This window comes from Saccostrea cucullata, unplaced genomic scaffold (assembly GCF_032062105.1).
Source record: "Saccostrea cucullata isolate Sc308-1 unplaced genomic scaffold, CSIRO_AGI_Scuc_v1 ctg2397, whole genome shotgun sequence".
NCBI lineage: Eukaryota > Metazoa > Mollusca > Bivalvia > Ostreida > Ostreidae > Saccostrea > Saccostrea cuccullata.
In genome coordinates, this window is record NW_026940797.1 from 80,786 (window position 1) to 98,042 (window position 17,257).

Consider the following 17,257-nt stretch of genomic DNA (forward strand, 5'->3'; position numbering starts at 1 on the left):
CTTCATCAAGTAAATAATTCCTCAAAGTGTTATCCATCATGCGGTAGCCATCTTGTGAAGTTAGGAAGTCGCTACCGTTTACTAAAAGAAAAACCGCAACCGTATCAAAATTTAAAATACAGAAAATTTTTCAAGATGACAATTACCGCTATACAAAGGTTGGCTTCTAACAGAATTTTAATTGTCTGACAGATAAAAGGATTTACACTGTGTGTACACGCAAAGGTTTTAACACCTGTGTTGATTTAATACCCGCAGGGCATGATTAGCAAATCCACGTGCCGTTATAGGGTATTAGTGTTACACATCATTGAACAAACAAAGCCATGAAATTCATAATGACTGTCAAATTGTGAATGTATCTGTACTCTGAATTAAATTTATAAATTAAACTTATAGCGTGGTAATATTATTTCAGTTCTTTACTGTTGTTTTATATATACATTCAATGGTCGTTTGTGGGTTTTAGCAAATCCCTGAAGAACAAAAATGAAAATGGCGGACATCGAAGCAATTGTCGTCCACCGGTAAATAATGTCTGAATAAAATATATTAGGAATGTGTCCAAGTTGTTCTGAAATCAGAATTATTATTCTTTGATCTCGGGTATTTCCCGAATTATAGCTGTAAAATAAGAACGTACTTACGTGTTATTTATGCCTGTTGTTTAACAACAGTATGAAACTACGGAGGCATTGAACAGGCAAGTTGGAGAAAAATAAGTAGTAACACAATTCAAGGAAGTTTTAACTACATTTTTTAAAAAACTTTATTTAAATGCTGTACTCATTAAAATACCCGTTTGTTTTCTTGATATGTTCATGTCACGGAATAACCCCGGTAATTTTAGAGGTTTACCTGTTCTGATACGTTGTATCTGCGTAAGAATCTTTAGAAAATGGGAAACAAAGCCTCGTCCTATATAGTAAGTTCGTCCTATCTTAGGATTTTTCAAAAATTAAGGCTGAAAATGAGCCTTTCGACCTATATACCCCATCGACCTATTATCCGAAAATTACGGTAATTTTGCCCTCTTCACCATTGGACGAATTCAAAGAATACAGCCTAATTATGACTTGGCAAATTTCAAACGAAACAAAATTGATTGCACATGCAAAAGGGCGAAAATAACATGGGGCGAAAACAACCCTGTATACAGTAATCATGACCCCTGGGATAGGGCAAGGCCACTATAGGTAATCCAAGTTTTATGTGAAAAATTTAGAAAAATCTTAAAAATCTTCTTCTCAAGAACCACTTGGCTACAAAAGCTGAAACTTATGTGCAAGCATCCTTGGGTAATGTCGATTTTAATTGTTGTAATCATGACCCCTGGGGGTAGGGCAGAGCCACAATAAAGAATCCAAGTTTTACATTGAAATTAAAATAGGAAAAAAAAATCTTTAAAACCTTCTCAAGAACCACTTGGCTACAAAACCTGAAACTTATGTGGAAGCATATTCTGGGGGGTAATGTAGATTCTCAATTGTTCAAATAATGACCCCCCGGGTAGGATGTAGCCAGAATATAGAATCAAAGTTTTACATTGAAATGTATAGAAAAAAAAAATTGTTAAAAATCTTCTCAAGAACCACTGGGTTAGAAAAGATGAAACTTGTATGGAAGCATCCTGGGGCAGTGTAAATTCTTAATTGTACAAATAATGACCCCTGGGGATAGGTTGGGGTCACACTAGATACTACAAGAGGGAAATCTGGTTATGAACAGAACTGTCAAAGTTATTCAGGTGAATGATGTGGCCCATCAGCCTCTTGCCTAAACATTCTGTAAACTCGGGTGACCTATTGCTATCCATTTTTTGTCTGTCTTGTGTTGTGTGTTAACATTTGAACATTTTCAGCTTCTTCTATGCAACTGCTCAACCAATATCAACCAATTTTGGGATAAATCATCTATGGGTGAAGGGAACAAAATTGTCAGTGTCATGGTCCCTGCCTCCCTGGGGCCTGAGGGGTGGGACCAAAACCACTAAAATTAATGCAATCTTTAAAAATCTTCTTCTTTAGCCAAAATCAATGTGATTAAATTCTAAGGAAGAAATTCATCACAGCTCAATGCTGCCAAGAATACTTGTATTGAGTAACAAATTGTGCTCCTGGGCAATGCATTTTCTCTTTGTTACTCTGATCTACCTCTGGGTATTAATAAGTCAGCATGCTAAGTGTATAGTTGTGCATGATAAACAATGGTGCCTCTTTCTAAATTGTGAATTTCATGGCCTTTGGCAGGGCTCCCACTGGACCGAAAATTTTTTTCGCCACTTTTCGCGACACAAGCTTTAAGGAAAGGCATACTTACATCTGATTTCTCGACAATGCAAGCACTTTTTGTTATTCAATTTTTTTTATTATGTTTATCTGACAGAGACATTGTTTTAAAAATGTAATGTTTAAAACTTATGGTAGTATCCATTTAAAAAAGAAAAAAATAATAATGTTGGAATTACACAATTAATTTGATATTGTATTGATATCAGCCAACTCTTGACAGAAAACGTTCTCTCTTGTTTATATTTTTTGTTCGCCTGGTAAGGAGGGGGGGGGGAGGATACAGACCTAGTAAAAATATGACATTTTTTAAAAATGCAAATTTTCATCATTTCATTAATTAATTGTGAAAAGAAGTAAATTAAAAAGTAATGAAAATTAGGTTTGAAATTTGACTTTATTTTAACAACTTGGAGACTCCAGGGTATAATATGCAAGCTCATGTTAATGTAAATAATTCAGTGTAATTTACTAACTAAAGATAATTCTGTTTCCAAACCAATTTCTTTTTCACTCTTGGTCAGTTAATGGTATATTAATATACAATTTTTTTAATTTTCAGTAGGTAAAATTTGAAGCCATTCTTTACAATTTTCGTCATGTTTCCCTACTTTCGGTTTTAAAAAACGATCTACATAGATCCAGATTTTGTTGATAAAAATCTTTTATATACTAACTTCATCTCCTGATAACACTGTATCCCCCCGTTTAATCCAAATTATATTATTTCAAGCAATTTTGTAACCCTTTATTGCTCTAGGCTAGTTACCTAGTCAGCTCTGTTCGTTCAAGCGAGACGTGATTTCCTACATGTAGGTTTCAGTTTTCACACCTCTGCTGCATTAAATAAACAAAGGGACTTATCTGTGTACATTGAATAAACAAAGGAGCTAACCAGGGCTACACAAATTTTGTACATGGTACATCTAAAAAATTCATTTTCGCCACTTATGAATTTCTTTTCGCCACTTTTGAAAAAAGTTCGCAATTGGCGACAATGGCGAATCACAGCTCGAGCCCTGGCCTTTGGTTTAAAACATGAACTTAATTGAACTGTTGGAAAGTTGTTACATGATACTTAGGTGACCTATAAGGCCCATGGGACTGTTGTTCTCCTTCTAGCTTCTTAGCGGGTAATTGGATAACTCTGAGTCAATTCAGTGCTTCATGTTAGGACTGATTAATATGAAGTCAAACATTTTAGTGCACATCATCCATGATTTAGTATGACACAGAAAGAAAGATGTCAGACATTTTGGATGTAATGTAGAGGCCTAGAAAAAAAAAACAGATAGGGGATATGATCTTTCTTCCTTGTCATGAGGTTTCAACGAATCTGCGGATAAAACACTTCCCCATTATGAATTGTTTATTTCAACAAAGTATAAAATTACATTGTAATAATAACTTTAACATTTATTGTTTTAAAACATAAATGTTTTTTGTTTTTTTTTAGCTCACCTGAGCCAAAGGCTCAAGTGAGCTTTTCTGATCAAAATGTGTCTGTCATTGTTGTTGTTGTAAACTTTTCACATTTTCATTTTCTTCTCAAGAACCACTGGACCAATTTCAACCAAACTTCCCTTGCAAAATGATCAAGAATAATTCTTGAACTTTTAAGAAAACTTCATGAGTTATATTCTTGAATCTGCTCATGAATGGTTCATGAAGATGATATGAAGTTCAAATTGGACACTCGTGATTTCATGGATTTTATTCATGAAAACCAAGTTCAAGAATATTCAAGAATAGTTCGTTGTTCATGAATTTTTTAATTGCCTGCAAAATGATCAAGAATAATTCTTGAACTTAGAAAAATTCATAAATTATATTCTTGAACTTTTGAGAAAAGTTCGTGAATTATATTATTAAGTCCATTGCATCTTCATGAACTGTGCATGAATAATTTGTAAAAGTTATTTAGTATTGTTCATGAACTATTCATCAATATTCTTGTTTATTTGTGAACAAAAAATGCAATATTATTATTCATGTCTATTCATGAAAATTCATGAAGTCATGCAAAATGAAAAACCAAAAAATATGTTATAATACACATCTTGAAAGATTCCACAGAATTTATATGGAGGCATTCTCAAGTAATATTAGAATTCAAGCCCCACCCCACCCCCACAGTAAACTTTTCAATTCTGATCTGATTTGTGCTTTTCCCCAGCCGATGTGCTCAAGTGAGAGATGTGGCCCCTGGGCCTCTTGTTTTGTTTTGGACTGAATCATTAAATCGTGCAGACTAATAAACATAAAGAAACACTAGTCCAGCCAGACTTAAGCCTAAAAATGTAACTGTCCAACCATGAAGATTTTAGTGCAGATCTCCAAGTAACTATTAGCCCTATGTTGACCAAACTTGCATGGTTGATACATCTAAGGATGCATAGTACCAATCTTGATTTAGGTGTTGGATGTGACCTACATTTTCCGGATGAGTGAAAGGTTAAAACTTTTGGTGCAGGTCTCATTTCCAAGTCAATATAATCCCTATGTTGACCAAACTTGCATAGTTCATACATCTAAGGATGCATACTACCAGGCTTGTTTAGGATGCTGGATCTGACCTACATTTTCCAGATGAGTGAACGAGGTTAAAATTTTTGGTGCAGGTCTCATTTCCAAGTATATTTAACTATAAGCCCTATGTTGACCAGACTTGCATGGTTGATACATTTAAGGATTTCTAAATGTAAAGCACTACACATTTCATTTATTATTACCCTAAGATTGCCACATGCAAAAAATTTTCCTTTGAACATTTGTTCAGATATTTTTTTAATTAAAAAAAGGCAGTGCTACAGATTCTAAGGGGAAAAAAAACAACAGTTAATTAAAAAGGACAAACAAGAGCTATACACTTTCATTTTCTTTTTCAGTCATAATGAAACATACACATGGAGTAACATCAATTGCTGTGTTCACAACGTTATTGTAGGAAAACTATGGGTAGAACATGTAAGTATGAACAAGATTTTGAGGTGAATGTAGAAATATTAGTATAGTCAGTACCTACAGGTATATTTCTAGCTAACCTATGCAGTGAGCTTTTCTGATAGAAATTTGTCTGTTGTCTGTCATCGTTGTTGTTGTAAACTTTTCACATTTTCATCTTCTTCTCAAGAACCACTGGGCCAAACTTGCTCCAATGTATCCTTGGGTGAAGGGGATTCAAGACAGTTCAAATTAAGGGCCACATCCTCTTCAAAGGGGAGATAATTTTGAATTAGTGAAAAATTAATGGCATATTTTAAAAAAGATCTTCTCAAGAACCAAGATGAAACTCATTTGGAAGCATCTTCTGGTAGTGTAGATTCAAGTTTGTTCAAATCATGACCCCCAGGGGTAGGATGGGGCCACAGTGGGTATCAAAGTTTAACATAGGAATGCATAGGAATTTTTTTTGTAAAAAAATTTCTTTTTAGCTCTTCTGAGCCAAAGGCTCAAAGAGCTAATGCTATGGCCATTTGTGCGGTGTGCGGTGTGCGTTAACTTTTTAGAAAATGGGCCATAACTCAAGAACCCCTTGGCCAATTTGTGTCAAATTTGTCACAGGGTATCCTTGGCCAAAGGGCTACCTTATATACTAAAATAAGGATTGGGACCCTTAAACAAGGGGAGATAATCAAGAAAACAAAACCAAAAGTACTGGTTGCTAAAAAATCTTCTTCTCCAGAACCACCGGGCAGATTTTCACCAAACTTACATACAAGGATCAGTATATGTTGAAGATTAAAAATTGTTCAAGGCATGACCCTGGGGCAAAGGGCGTGGTCTCAAGGTCACTTCAAAGTTGACCTAAATTTACAAATAATAAAAATGTTTATATTTTGCTTACTATTATGACTAGGATCATCAAATCTTGTAAGTTGATGCATCTCAGGACATCACATCATGTTAACTCAAAAGTAGGTCACGGTGACGTACTTTTTAAATTTTGTAAGCATTTGTTTTCAAATTGATTTCAAGGCATATTTCAGGCACTTTAAGGCCTATGATCATCAAACTTTGTCAATTGAGGCATTTTGAGTCCTTGAACAACGTCAGCTTAAAAGTAGGTCACCATGACCTACTTTTTAAACTTTATGACTAATTCTTTTTAAAACATTTAATCCAATTATTTCAGACACCGAGAGGTTTAGAATCATCAACTCTTGTAAATTGATGCATCTTGGGACCTTTAAACATATTTATGAAAAAGTAGGTCACTGTGACCTACTTTTTGAATTTTGCAGGCATTTGTTTATGAATTGTTTAAAAGGCATATTTTGATTACCTTCAGACCTAGGATCATCAAACTTGGTCAGCAGATGCATCTTGTGACTTTAAAAAATGTCGACCAAAATAAAGGTCACGATGACCTAGTTTCAACATTTTATGGCTATATTTTAGTATCTTAGGTATTTATTGGCTTAGAATCATCAAACTTTGTGAGTTGATGTGTCTTGGGTTTTCGGAGAGTAACGACCAAAAAGTAGGTCACGGTGACCTACTTTTGACATTTAATGGCTTTATTTAAGTATCAACGGTACTTATTGGCTTAGAATCATCAAACTTTGTGAGTTGATGCGTCTTGGGTTTTCCGAGAATGATGACCAAAAAGTAGGTCACTGTGACCTACTTTAGACATTTTAAGGCTATATTTTAGTATCTTAGGTATTTATTGGCTTAGAATTATCAAACTTTGTGAGTTGATGCGTCTTGGGTTTTCGGAGACTGACGACCAAAAAGTAGGTCACGGTGACCTACTTTTGACATTTTATGGCTTTATTTAAGTATCTACATTACTTATTGGCCTAGAATCATCAAACTTTGTAAGTTGATGAATCTTGGGTTTTCGGAGAATGATGTCCAAAAAGTAGGTCACTGTGACCTACTTTCGACATTTTATGGCTTTATTTAAGTATCTTAGGTATTTATTGGCTTAGAATCATCAAACTTTGTGAGTTGATGCGTCTTAGGTTTTCGGAGAGTGACGACCAAAAAGTAGGTCATGGTGACCTAATTTTTGACATTTAAGGCTTTATTTAAGTATCTACAATACTAACTGGTTTAACTTTGTTTGTTGATGCATCTTTGGTTTTTAAAGATTGTCGACCAAAAAGTAGGTCATGGTGACCTACTTTTGAATATCTCAAGGACTTATTGGCTTAGAATCATCAAACTTTGTTAGTTGATGTATCTTGGGTTTTCATAGAATGTAGACAAAAAAGTAGGTCACAGTGACCTACTTTTACAAATCTCAAATACTTATTGGCTTAGAATCTTCAATATTTGTTTATTAATGCATCTTGAGTCTTCAGAAAACTTCAATCTTAATAAAGGTCACTGTGATGTACTTATGGTTTTTTATAGCTTTATTATTAAAAATATTTTCAGTCCTAATTGACTAAGAATCATCAAACTTTGTCAGTTGATGCAACTTGGGTCTTAGGATACTCAGGGTTAGAGGCTTCAAATAGAAGTGATAGATTGTACAGTTTATCAGAAGAGCGATTCAAGGCCCTTGGGCCTCTTGTTAAGAACTACTTGGCCAGGAAAGATGAAGCTCAAGTAGAAGCATCCTCTGGTAGTGTAGATTCAAGTTTATGTTCAAATCTTGGCCTCCGGGGGTAAGGAGGGGCCAATGGCTGATCAAAGGTATACATAGGAAGATATGGGGAAAATCTTTAAAAAATCTTCTTCTCCAGAACCATTGGGCCAGGAAAGATGAAACTCATGTGGAAACATCCTCAGGTAGTGTAGATTCAAGTTTGTTTAAATCATGACCCCTTGGGGTACAGCGGGGCCACAATGGCTGATCAAAGTTTTACATAGGTATAAATAGGAAATCTTTTTAAAAAATCTTCTTCTCCAGAACCATTGAACCAGGAAAGAAGAAACTCATGTGGAAGCATCCTCATGTAGGATAGATTCAAGTTTATTCAAATCATGATCCTTGGGAGTAGGGTGGGGCCACAATGGCTGATCAAAGTTTTACATAGCAGATATAGGAAAATGTTTTTAAAAATCTTCCTCTCCAGAACCATTGGATCAGGAAAGATGAAATTCATGTAGAAGCATCCTCAGGTAGTAAAGATTTAAATTTGTTCAAATCATGACCCGAGAGGATAGTAGGGATGGGTATCGCCAAAAATTTCGTATCGCGATATATCACGATTTTTTCCAACAATATCACGATAATTTCATGATATTTTTAAACACAGTTTTTACAAATTGAATGATTTTATATGAAAAGTCATTATTTTTCTAAACAATATGCTAGAAAAACAAAATTTTACTTTCTTTAAATTTTTATGTATATAAAATCAATTATGTTTGGAGGGTAAGATGCCGTTCTTTTCACTTTTTACAACATTTTTTATACTCTCTGTAATTGTAATTTGAAAGATTGAACAATTAAATGAATATTTTCTGGACTTTATAATATGTACCTAAAGACCGGTATTTAGTGTCCGTATCACGATACGTATCACGCAACAAAAAATCGCGATATACCGGTATACTGATAAAATCGCACATCCCTAGAGGATAGGGCATGATCAAAGTTTTACATTGGAAAAATCTTTTAAAAATCTTCTCCTCAAGATCAGCAAAGGTATGATTGGTGATATTAATATGGAAACATCCTCAGTCAGAGTTACTGTAAACCAACTTTTATTCGCATGCAAGAAATTTTTGTTATAAAAGATAAGAATTTTGTGGCACCAGAATCCAAAAAGTTAAAATGGGAGATTTATTTAAATGAACCTATTACAGAAAAACACTGGGAATTTTTTCTTTGGAATGCTTCAATTTGCACAAAGGACACCAAAATAATTTACTTTCAATATAGAATTCTTATGGGCTTCCTTGCCACAAATTCTTTTCTTCACAAGATAAAAATTGCTGAAAATAATCTTTGCTCGTTCTGTAAATCAGATCCAGAAACATTGATTCATCTTTTCTATGAGTGTAAACATGTAACTATTTTTTGGAAAAATTTTGAAAATTGGTATCAAGCATTTGAAAATGATTATGTAATTTCAAAACAAAAGGTGATGCTGGGTAATATTGAAGGAAGTTTAGAAAATTTTCTCATCTTGTTAGGAAAAAAGTATTTGTATTACTCAAGAACTCAGTGTACTATACTTAAAGCCGCTTGGTCCGATTCTAATCGCTAAAAATATATATTCGTTTTTCTTCTTGAAAAATATTTGTCCATAAATTGTTTCAACTTTTGTCAAATTATATCCCCAAAGTCTTTTTCTTTTAAAAGATATCAAAATTCAAAAGTTAAAAAAAAAATTTTTGTTAGGTCACACAAAAGATAATCCTGTGTTGATCATTGTTGATATCGCGTGAAATTACCTTCGAAAAATTAAATTTATCGCTTACATGTTTATCTCATGAAGAACAAACCCGAGCATTTTTTTCACAACAAAGTACATATATTACCTGTACATGGACAATATTTTAGCTCCTTTAAAAAAATCATTTAAAATATCTGATTTTCCTTTCTCCTTTAAATATGCATATCAATATAAAAATTACTATGGATTATATTCAATTAATTTCTTAATTTTGAAAAGATGTATTATGACTAAGACTTTCTACTAATAGAGAAAAAAATAATCGGGTTTGAATTATCTTCAATATTAGATATATCCGATAAATTTATTTTTTTCTAAATTGACTTCACAACAGATTTTAACTTCCGTCAGGAACTACTGTTTGTCAATAAGGTTTTTGATCTGTGTTTTCCATGTAAGGATTGTTGTAATAAACTATTAAATCAGTCTTATAATTTATTTTTATATATTATCTATGTAATGACATACTTTTATTGTGTAAGATAATATGTGCCTGTTTCGGGTTAAGCGGCTTTAAATTTACAGAAGCTGTTAACATTTTTAAGTATTACAGGAAAATTGAAAAATATTGTGAGAGCAATTTTCATTGTAGAACTAAAATGTATAGTAAATGGGCAATGTTTGATTTGATTTGTCATACATAATTCCAATTATTACTTAAGGTGTAATTATGAAAGCTGGTATTTTGGGAAAGGTGCACAGAGTGCGTGTGGTGTGTGAGGGTGTGTTTTTTGTTTCTTTTGTAAGTATAAACATTTTCAAAAATAAAGCATTAAAAAAAAAAAAAAAATAAAAAAAAAAAAAGAAATTTTTGTGAGGTTCGCGAGAGCCTCATTATCGCGAATATTTCTTGCCGCAAAAGGGTCCTCAATGTCTCTGTGCCTATTAACAACAGATCTAAGATAGGCTTGATTGTGAAAATTAATCATCGTAAACTAGTTTATTCCCAGTAAATTGTGAAATAAAGTCACGAATAAAAGTTGGTTTACATTAATTAGGGCCGCTTGGCGGGCACCCTATAGTGATCAGTCTGTCCGTCCGGCTGTCTAGCTGTCCGTCCGAGATCTCTTGTCCGGATCATATCTTCTTTCTCCTTGGCCCAATCTGGTTCATACTTCACCCACATAGTGCCTTTAGGTAACCAGTAACTAGATGGAAGTGTGACATTAAACACGAAGTGAACTTTTAAAAAGTCAAAAAATGGAAGGCAACAAAGATAATTTAAGAGTTCGTGTCCTTCACAAACATAAACTTCTCTGCAGAATGAAGTTCATTTACAACGAATTTGAAAATAAACACGGCACATAATAGTGAAGCACTGACACTGATTTCATACTTTATTTTGAGAAGGTATTAATGAGAATCAATGTAATAGATGCATATACAGTACAGGCAACGCGGATCCCGTATTAGACCGCGTCCCCTCCGCGGTGTATTGATCCTTTCCGCGTTACACCATCGCAGGTTTTGATCGTGGTGCTACCTGAGACCGTGTTTACACCACGGCGGGGCCAGCTACCGTTATTCTCCAGCTTAGATGTTCTTACCTGTAAAGTCTTGTCGATTTTTAATCGTGTCAAAAAGGGGGGGGGTTAAGATTACGACCACATTAATATTATAGATATATACCATTACATGGATTCTTTAAAAATTCACTTTTAAGTTTTATCAAATTGTTTAATAAAAAACATCTCTTTTTTTTTTTACCATTAGTCACTCAAAATTAATTAATTCTCAAACACGTCTGTTAACAGTAAATAAATACATGAAATAAAGTCGAATAATTTATCGAATATATTTATTTTTAAAATCAATAATGCCACCTTCACTGATCTTCAAATTGCGAAAAAGGTATAATTAAAATTTAAAGAATGCCATGAAATCGCTTCTTTTTATATGCACTCTAATCCGCTGTTCACAATTAGCCCGTGCAGTTGCAGTTACATGTAGCTATGTGTTTATTTATCTGCGAGATTCTATCACAGTCATTTGGTTTCATTAAAAAAATACCTTTACTACTGTGTACATGTCTGTTATAAATAATAGCATGAAAACCGATGATAGATAGTGATACATAATTACAATTAAAATTAAACAAAACATGCATAAGTGTAGGAATACCGGTATGTTGCTCCATTATTATGCGCTACACTGTCAGACTACATATGTATGAACTAAATAGCGACATGATTTTTTTTTTTTTGGGGGGGGGGGGTATTGTTAATAAAATAATCACAAGTCATTCTATTCAGAATATCAATAATTTCTTAGCTAGTATTTGCATGTAGTTCTATTTTCTGCTCTTTTCGAAAATTAAAATCATGTCTATGAACATGAACAAATTTCAGGTATGAAATGCAATGTCTCCGGTTCAAATAAAACACAAACACAAATATGGGCCCTTAAATAATTTGAACATACAACACAGAAATTAACTTATTTTAATCAGCAAGTTGCCATGCTTCAAGTTTTCAGGTGTCTGTGTAACCGTTCGGTTTTCCTCAGGTAAGTTTGGTGTTGAGTGGAGCTTACTCGAAGCAGCTGAGAAGCCCCAAGGGAACGACGCTGGCTTGTGAATAGATACCTATATTATATACACAGGATGTTACCTGAGTGTATTACTTGTATGCGTTTTCCTACGACATTGTAAAACGAAGCCGTTTTTTTTTTTTATGTCTAGCTCCTGAATTGAAATGCATGAAATAAAGCATGTTTTTGTTGCAGATAGAATCCTTTTTAAATTTTTTTCTTTTAAATAAATATTTTCAATAATTCGACAATTTTAATATGTTGTGCTTTACTTAATCAAATGTTATAAAATAAAAAATACAATTTATTTTACCACCAAAACTGTCGTTGTTATCTGGCGACAATATAGGGAAGTAAATCAAATTACACGTCATGTATGCTAAATGAAAGAAGAAAGTGGATCATAAACAAGTCTCTCGGTCAATAACAATTAAACTTAGACAAAATCCACAACTGGTCAATATACTGATAAATCAGCGGCCACAAGATCTACAGTATCTGTATGGAATTTAACAAAATCTGATCTGCAAACAATTTCATTAAAATTATATCATGTTTAATTTAGTTTTATTCGATAGACTTTAGAAATCAATATATGATCAAAAAGAGGAAAAACGATCATGCACGTGCCTTGATATTGTGATATTTTTCATATCTCTCTCTCTCTCTCTCAATACTAACTGGTACAGGTATGAACAGAGACGTAAATAACATAGTAATGGATCATTATTTGATTTAATTAATATCAAATACTTTAGTAATTTGTTTTAAATGTTTACTTTGTCAACCATCCATTATACACCGTACCTGGTGAGCTTTTCTGATCACATTTTGTACATGTATATCTGTCCGTCCGTCTGTCTGTCCGTCTGTTTGCTGTAAACTTTTCACATTTTCGACTTCTTCTCAAGAACTACTTGAATGACATGGTACAAAGCATCCTCGGGTGAAGGGGAATTTAAATTGTTGAAATATATAGGTAAATTCTTAAAAAATCTTCTCAATAACCACTGTGCCAGGAAAGATGAAACGTATATGGAAACATCCTCAGGAAGTATAGATTAAAATTTGTTCAAATCATGACCCCCGGGGATAGGGCGGGGCCACAGTGGCCGATCAAAGTTTTACATAGAAATATATAGGGAAATTCTTTAAAAATCTTCTCAAGAATAGCAAAGGCATGAATGATCATATATATATGGAAGCATCCTCAGGTAGTGTTGATTCAAGTTTGTTCAAATCATGACCCCTGGGTAAGGGCGGGGCCACAATGGCAGATCAAAATTTTACATAGAAATATATAGGGTAATTTTTTAAAAATCTTCTTCTCAAAAATAGCAAAGGCTTGAATGATCATATTTATATGGAAGCATCCCCAGGTAGTGTTGATTCAAGTTTGTTCAAATCATGACCCCCGGGGGTAGGGCTGGGCCACAATGCCGATCAAAGTTTTACATAGGAATATATAGGGAAATTCTTTAAAAATCTTCTTCTCAAGAACCACTGTGCCAGGAAAGATGAAACTTATATGGAAGCATCCTCAGGTAGTGTTGATTCAAGTTTGTTCAAATCATGACCCCCGGGGGTAGGGCGGGGCCACAATGCCGATGAAAGTTTTACATAGAAATATATAGGGAAATTCTTTAAAAATCTTCTTCTCAAGAACCACTGTGCCAGGAAAGATGAAACTTATATGGAAGCATCCTCAGATTGTGTAGATTCAAATTTGATCTAATCATGACCCGGGTGGTTGGGCGGGGCCACAATGGCCGATCAAAATTTTACATAGAAATATATAGGGAAATTCTTTAAAAATATTCTTCTCAAGAATAACAAAGACATAAATTATCATATTTATATGGAAGCATCATCAGGTAGCGTAAATTCAGCTTTGTTCAAATCATGACCCCCGGGGGTAGGGCGAGGCTTCAATGGCGGAACTAAGTTTACATAGAAATTTATAGGGAAATTCTTAAAAAATCTTCTCAAGAATAGCAAAGCCATGATTAGTCATATTTATATGGAAGCATCCTTAGGTAGTGTAGATTCAAGTTTGTTCAAATCATATCCTCTCCCCTTTAAGGATTGGTTGGGACCACTTTTGGGTTTAAACTTTATTAATAATCTGATTTCTGCTTTTTTCCAAGCTACGGTGCTTAGGTGAGCGATGTGGCCCATGGGCCTCTTGTTTAAGTATCAATCCGCTTTTAAGTTCTTTTGTTTTAATTAAAGGCATTTTTGAAGGTAAAATTTTCTTATTTTCTGCGTTTAATTGTTGAAAATTAAATTACTAGTATAAAGAAAAAGTTTAATAGTTGCCCAAGTGATAGTGGTAAAACCGATTGGAGCGTTCATTAACCGCTAACATTCCAAGCTCATGTTGTACAGTATAACTTTGGTAGCTATTAATTTTATTCCTATAGTAATATTGAAGAAAAATGCTTACAAATCAAAGCACAAAATTAATGAGTTTTATACGAATGTTCTTGTTCATGAAAATACGGTTTACTCTGAAGAATTACTTCTTGGTGGCTTTTGTTTTTAGTCAACTCTTTGTTTTTAAAATACACGATGATTTTTTATGCTAAGGTTTCATGCAAAGTATATGTAAATTGTCAAAATGCAAAGCTCCTTTGGACTGATTGGGTTTTCTTTTTTTTTTAAGTGTCAGATAAGTAAATTTATTTCTTCAACAGGAATTGAATTGAAATACAAATACAACAACAGCAGTCAGAAAATGTAACTTTAAGGGAACAACGCCCTTAAAATTTAACATATTACCTTCACCGCCTTTTACATATGCATCAATTTCACTTGATTTATTTTAAATTGTTTGCGATGTGCACAAACATCAATTCATTTTATTTGCTGTCCTTGACAGGTAAAATGGCTAATGAAAATATTTATGGGATTTCAATGTGTCATAATAAAACTCTGTTGCGAACCTGTACATAAACGGCAAACGTTGAAATGTTTCCAACAAAAAAACATTGAACACGTTATTTATTTTAAAAAATTGATACATATTTCACCTCAGTGTATGATTGATTTCAAGCAATGTTCTCTCCCCCCCTCTCTATAATAAAAGGGATCATTGTTTTGATGCAGCATCTTATCTAGATAGATAGAGAACAGAATATCTTCTAGTTATCTGAATATTCCAAGAGTTATGAAGTATCCACATTATGATATTTCATAAATACACTTAACATTGGTACACAGTGATGCTACAGTTTCTCCTTCATTGATGTTAATAATTTGGTGAGTAGTTTAAAAATAGGCTTGCAAAAACGTATTTGAAAGGATTATCTTGACGTTTTGGAATCATACGTCTATTGGTATAGCAATTTTAAATATTTAAGTTTGGTTGATAGGAATGTCAAAACTATTTGAAACTGACAAGCTGATAATTTGGATTACCATTTGTAGAAGTTAATCAGAAGTGCTCAAAATGCAGTTTTTTTTTATAATGACCCTTACAAAGACTGTGTTGTTACCTGATTTGGTTGCTAATACAAGTGTAATGATTATAATTAGAAACTTTTAAATCGCTGAATAAAGATTGATTGATTGTATGTTGTTTAACGTCCCTCTTGAGAATTTTTCACTCATATGGAGACGTCACCGTATGCCAGTGAAGGGCTTCAAATTTAGACCTATACTCGGCACTCAGGGCCATTGAGCAGTGAGGGTTCTTTATCGTGCCAGCGCCTACCGTGACCCGGGACCTACGTTTTTAAGGTCATATCCGAAAGACCTGTGACTTTCACTTAAATTCTAGTGCCGAGCGCTTGGCGAAGGAACAGTCACTACCTTTGTTTACGTCTTATGTATGACGCAGCGCCGCGAACGAGAATCGAACCCGGGCCTCCCGATCACGAAGCGAACGCTCTACCACTAGGCTACCGTGACCGGTCTGAATAAAGAAGGAAACAAGAAGGAAACACAGTTAATTGTAATATTGCTCCTCAATCGTTTGATACATGTTAGCTGTCTTATCCACTTTTCTGCATTTAATTTCTGGAGACTTCAAAAAAATAATTATCTTGTCGTCGTCAACTTTTCACATTTTCAAGAACCACTGGGCCAACCAAACTTGCCACAAAGTATCCTTAGGTGAAGGGGATTCAAGTTTGTTAAAATGAAGGACTACACCCACTTCAAAGGGGAGTTAATCATGAATTAGTAAAAAATTATCGGCATTTTTAAAAAATCTTCTCAACAACCACTGGGCCAGGAAAGATAAAACTCATGTGGAATCATCCTCAGGAAGAGTAGATTCAAGTTTGTTCAAATCATGACCCCCGGGGGTAGGGTGGGGCCACAATGCCTGATCAAAGTTTTACAGAGGAATATATAGGAACAATCTTTAAAAATCTTCTTCTCAAGAACCACTGGGCCAGGAAAGATAAAACTCATGTGGAAGCATCATCAGGTACAGTGTAGTGTGGATTCAAGTTTGTTCAAATCATGACCCCTGGGGTAGGGGGATAATGGCCGATCAAAATTTTACATAGGATTACATGGGTAAAATCTTTAAAAATCTTCTTCTCAAGAACCATTGAAATATGAAGATGAAACTCGCATGAAATCACCCTCAGGTAGTGTAGATTGAAGTTTGTTCAAATTATGACCCCCGGGGGTAGGGTGGGCCACAATGGCCGATCAAAGTTTTATTTAGGAATATCATAGGGAAATTTTTTAAAATCTTCTTCTCAAGTACTCAGGTAGTGTAGATTCTAGTTTGTTCAAATCATAACCCCCAGGGATAGGGTTGGGCCACAATGAGGGATCCAAGTTTTACATTAAAATATCTTTAAACTAGAGGTACTGTGAGCAGTGAGCTCACTAAATGATACCCCCCGCCTCCCATATGATTATAATGGAAAAGTCCATGTTTTGTTGTGGCCGGGAAACCCAAAATATGTGTCGGATCAAAAAGTAAAATAGGAGGTGCACAGTGGCAATATGTAATAAAGATTCTGTGAAAGTTTCATTAAATTTCACTCAGTGGTATAAGAGGAGTTGCGGATCAGAGATGGGTACCCCAAAGCGTAACAGACGGACGGAAGGACGGAC

The 17,257-nt window shown here is 34.2% G+C and overlaps 1 protein-coding gene across 1 annotated transcript in view; it reads left to right on the top strand.

Annotated features, from left to right (window-relative positions):
* The window catches only part of LOC134256347 (oxysterol-binding protein-related protein 2-like), an 85,284-nt gene that overhangs the window by 54,668 nt on the left and 13,359 nt on the right, over nucleotides 1-17,257 (top strand). The window contains exon 6 of the mRNA XM_062738993.1: nucleotides 5,177-5,255. Coding sequence (XP_062594977.1) covers nucleotides 5,177-5,255 — 79 coding nt within the window. The remainder of the gene's footprint in view (nucleotides 1-5,176; nucleotides 5,256-17,257) is intronic.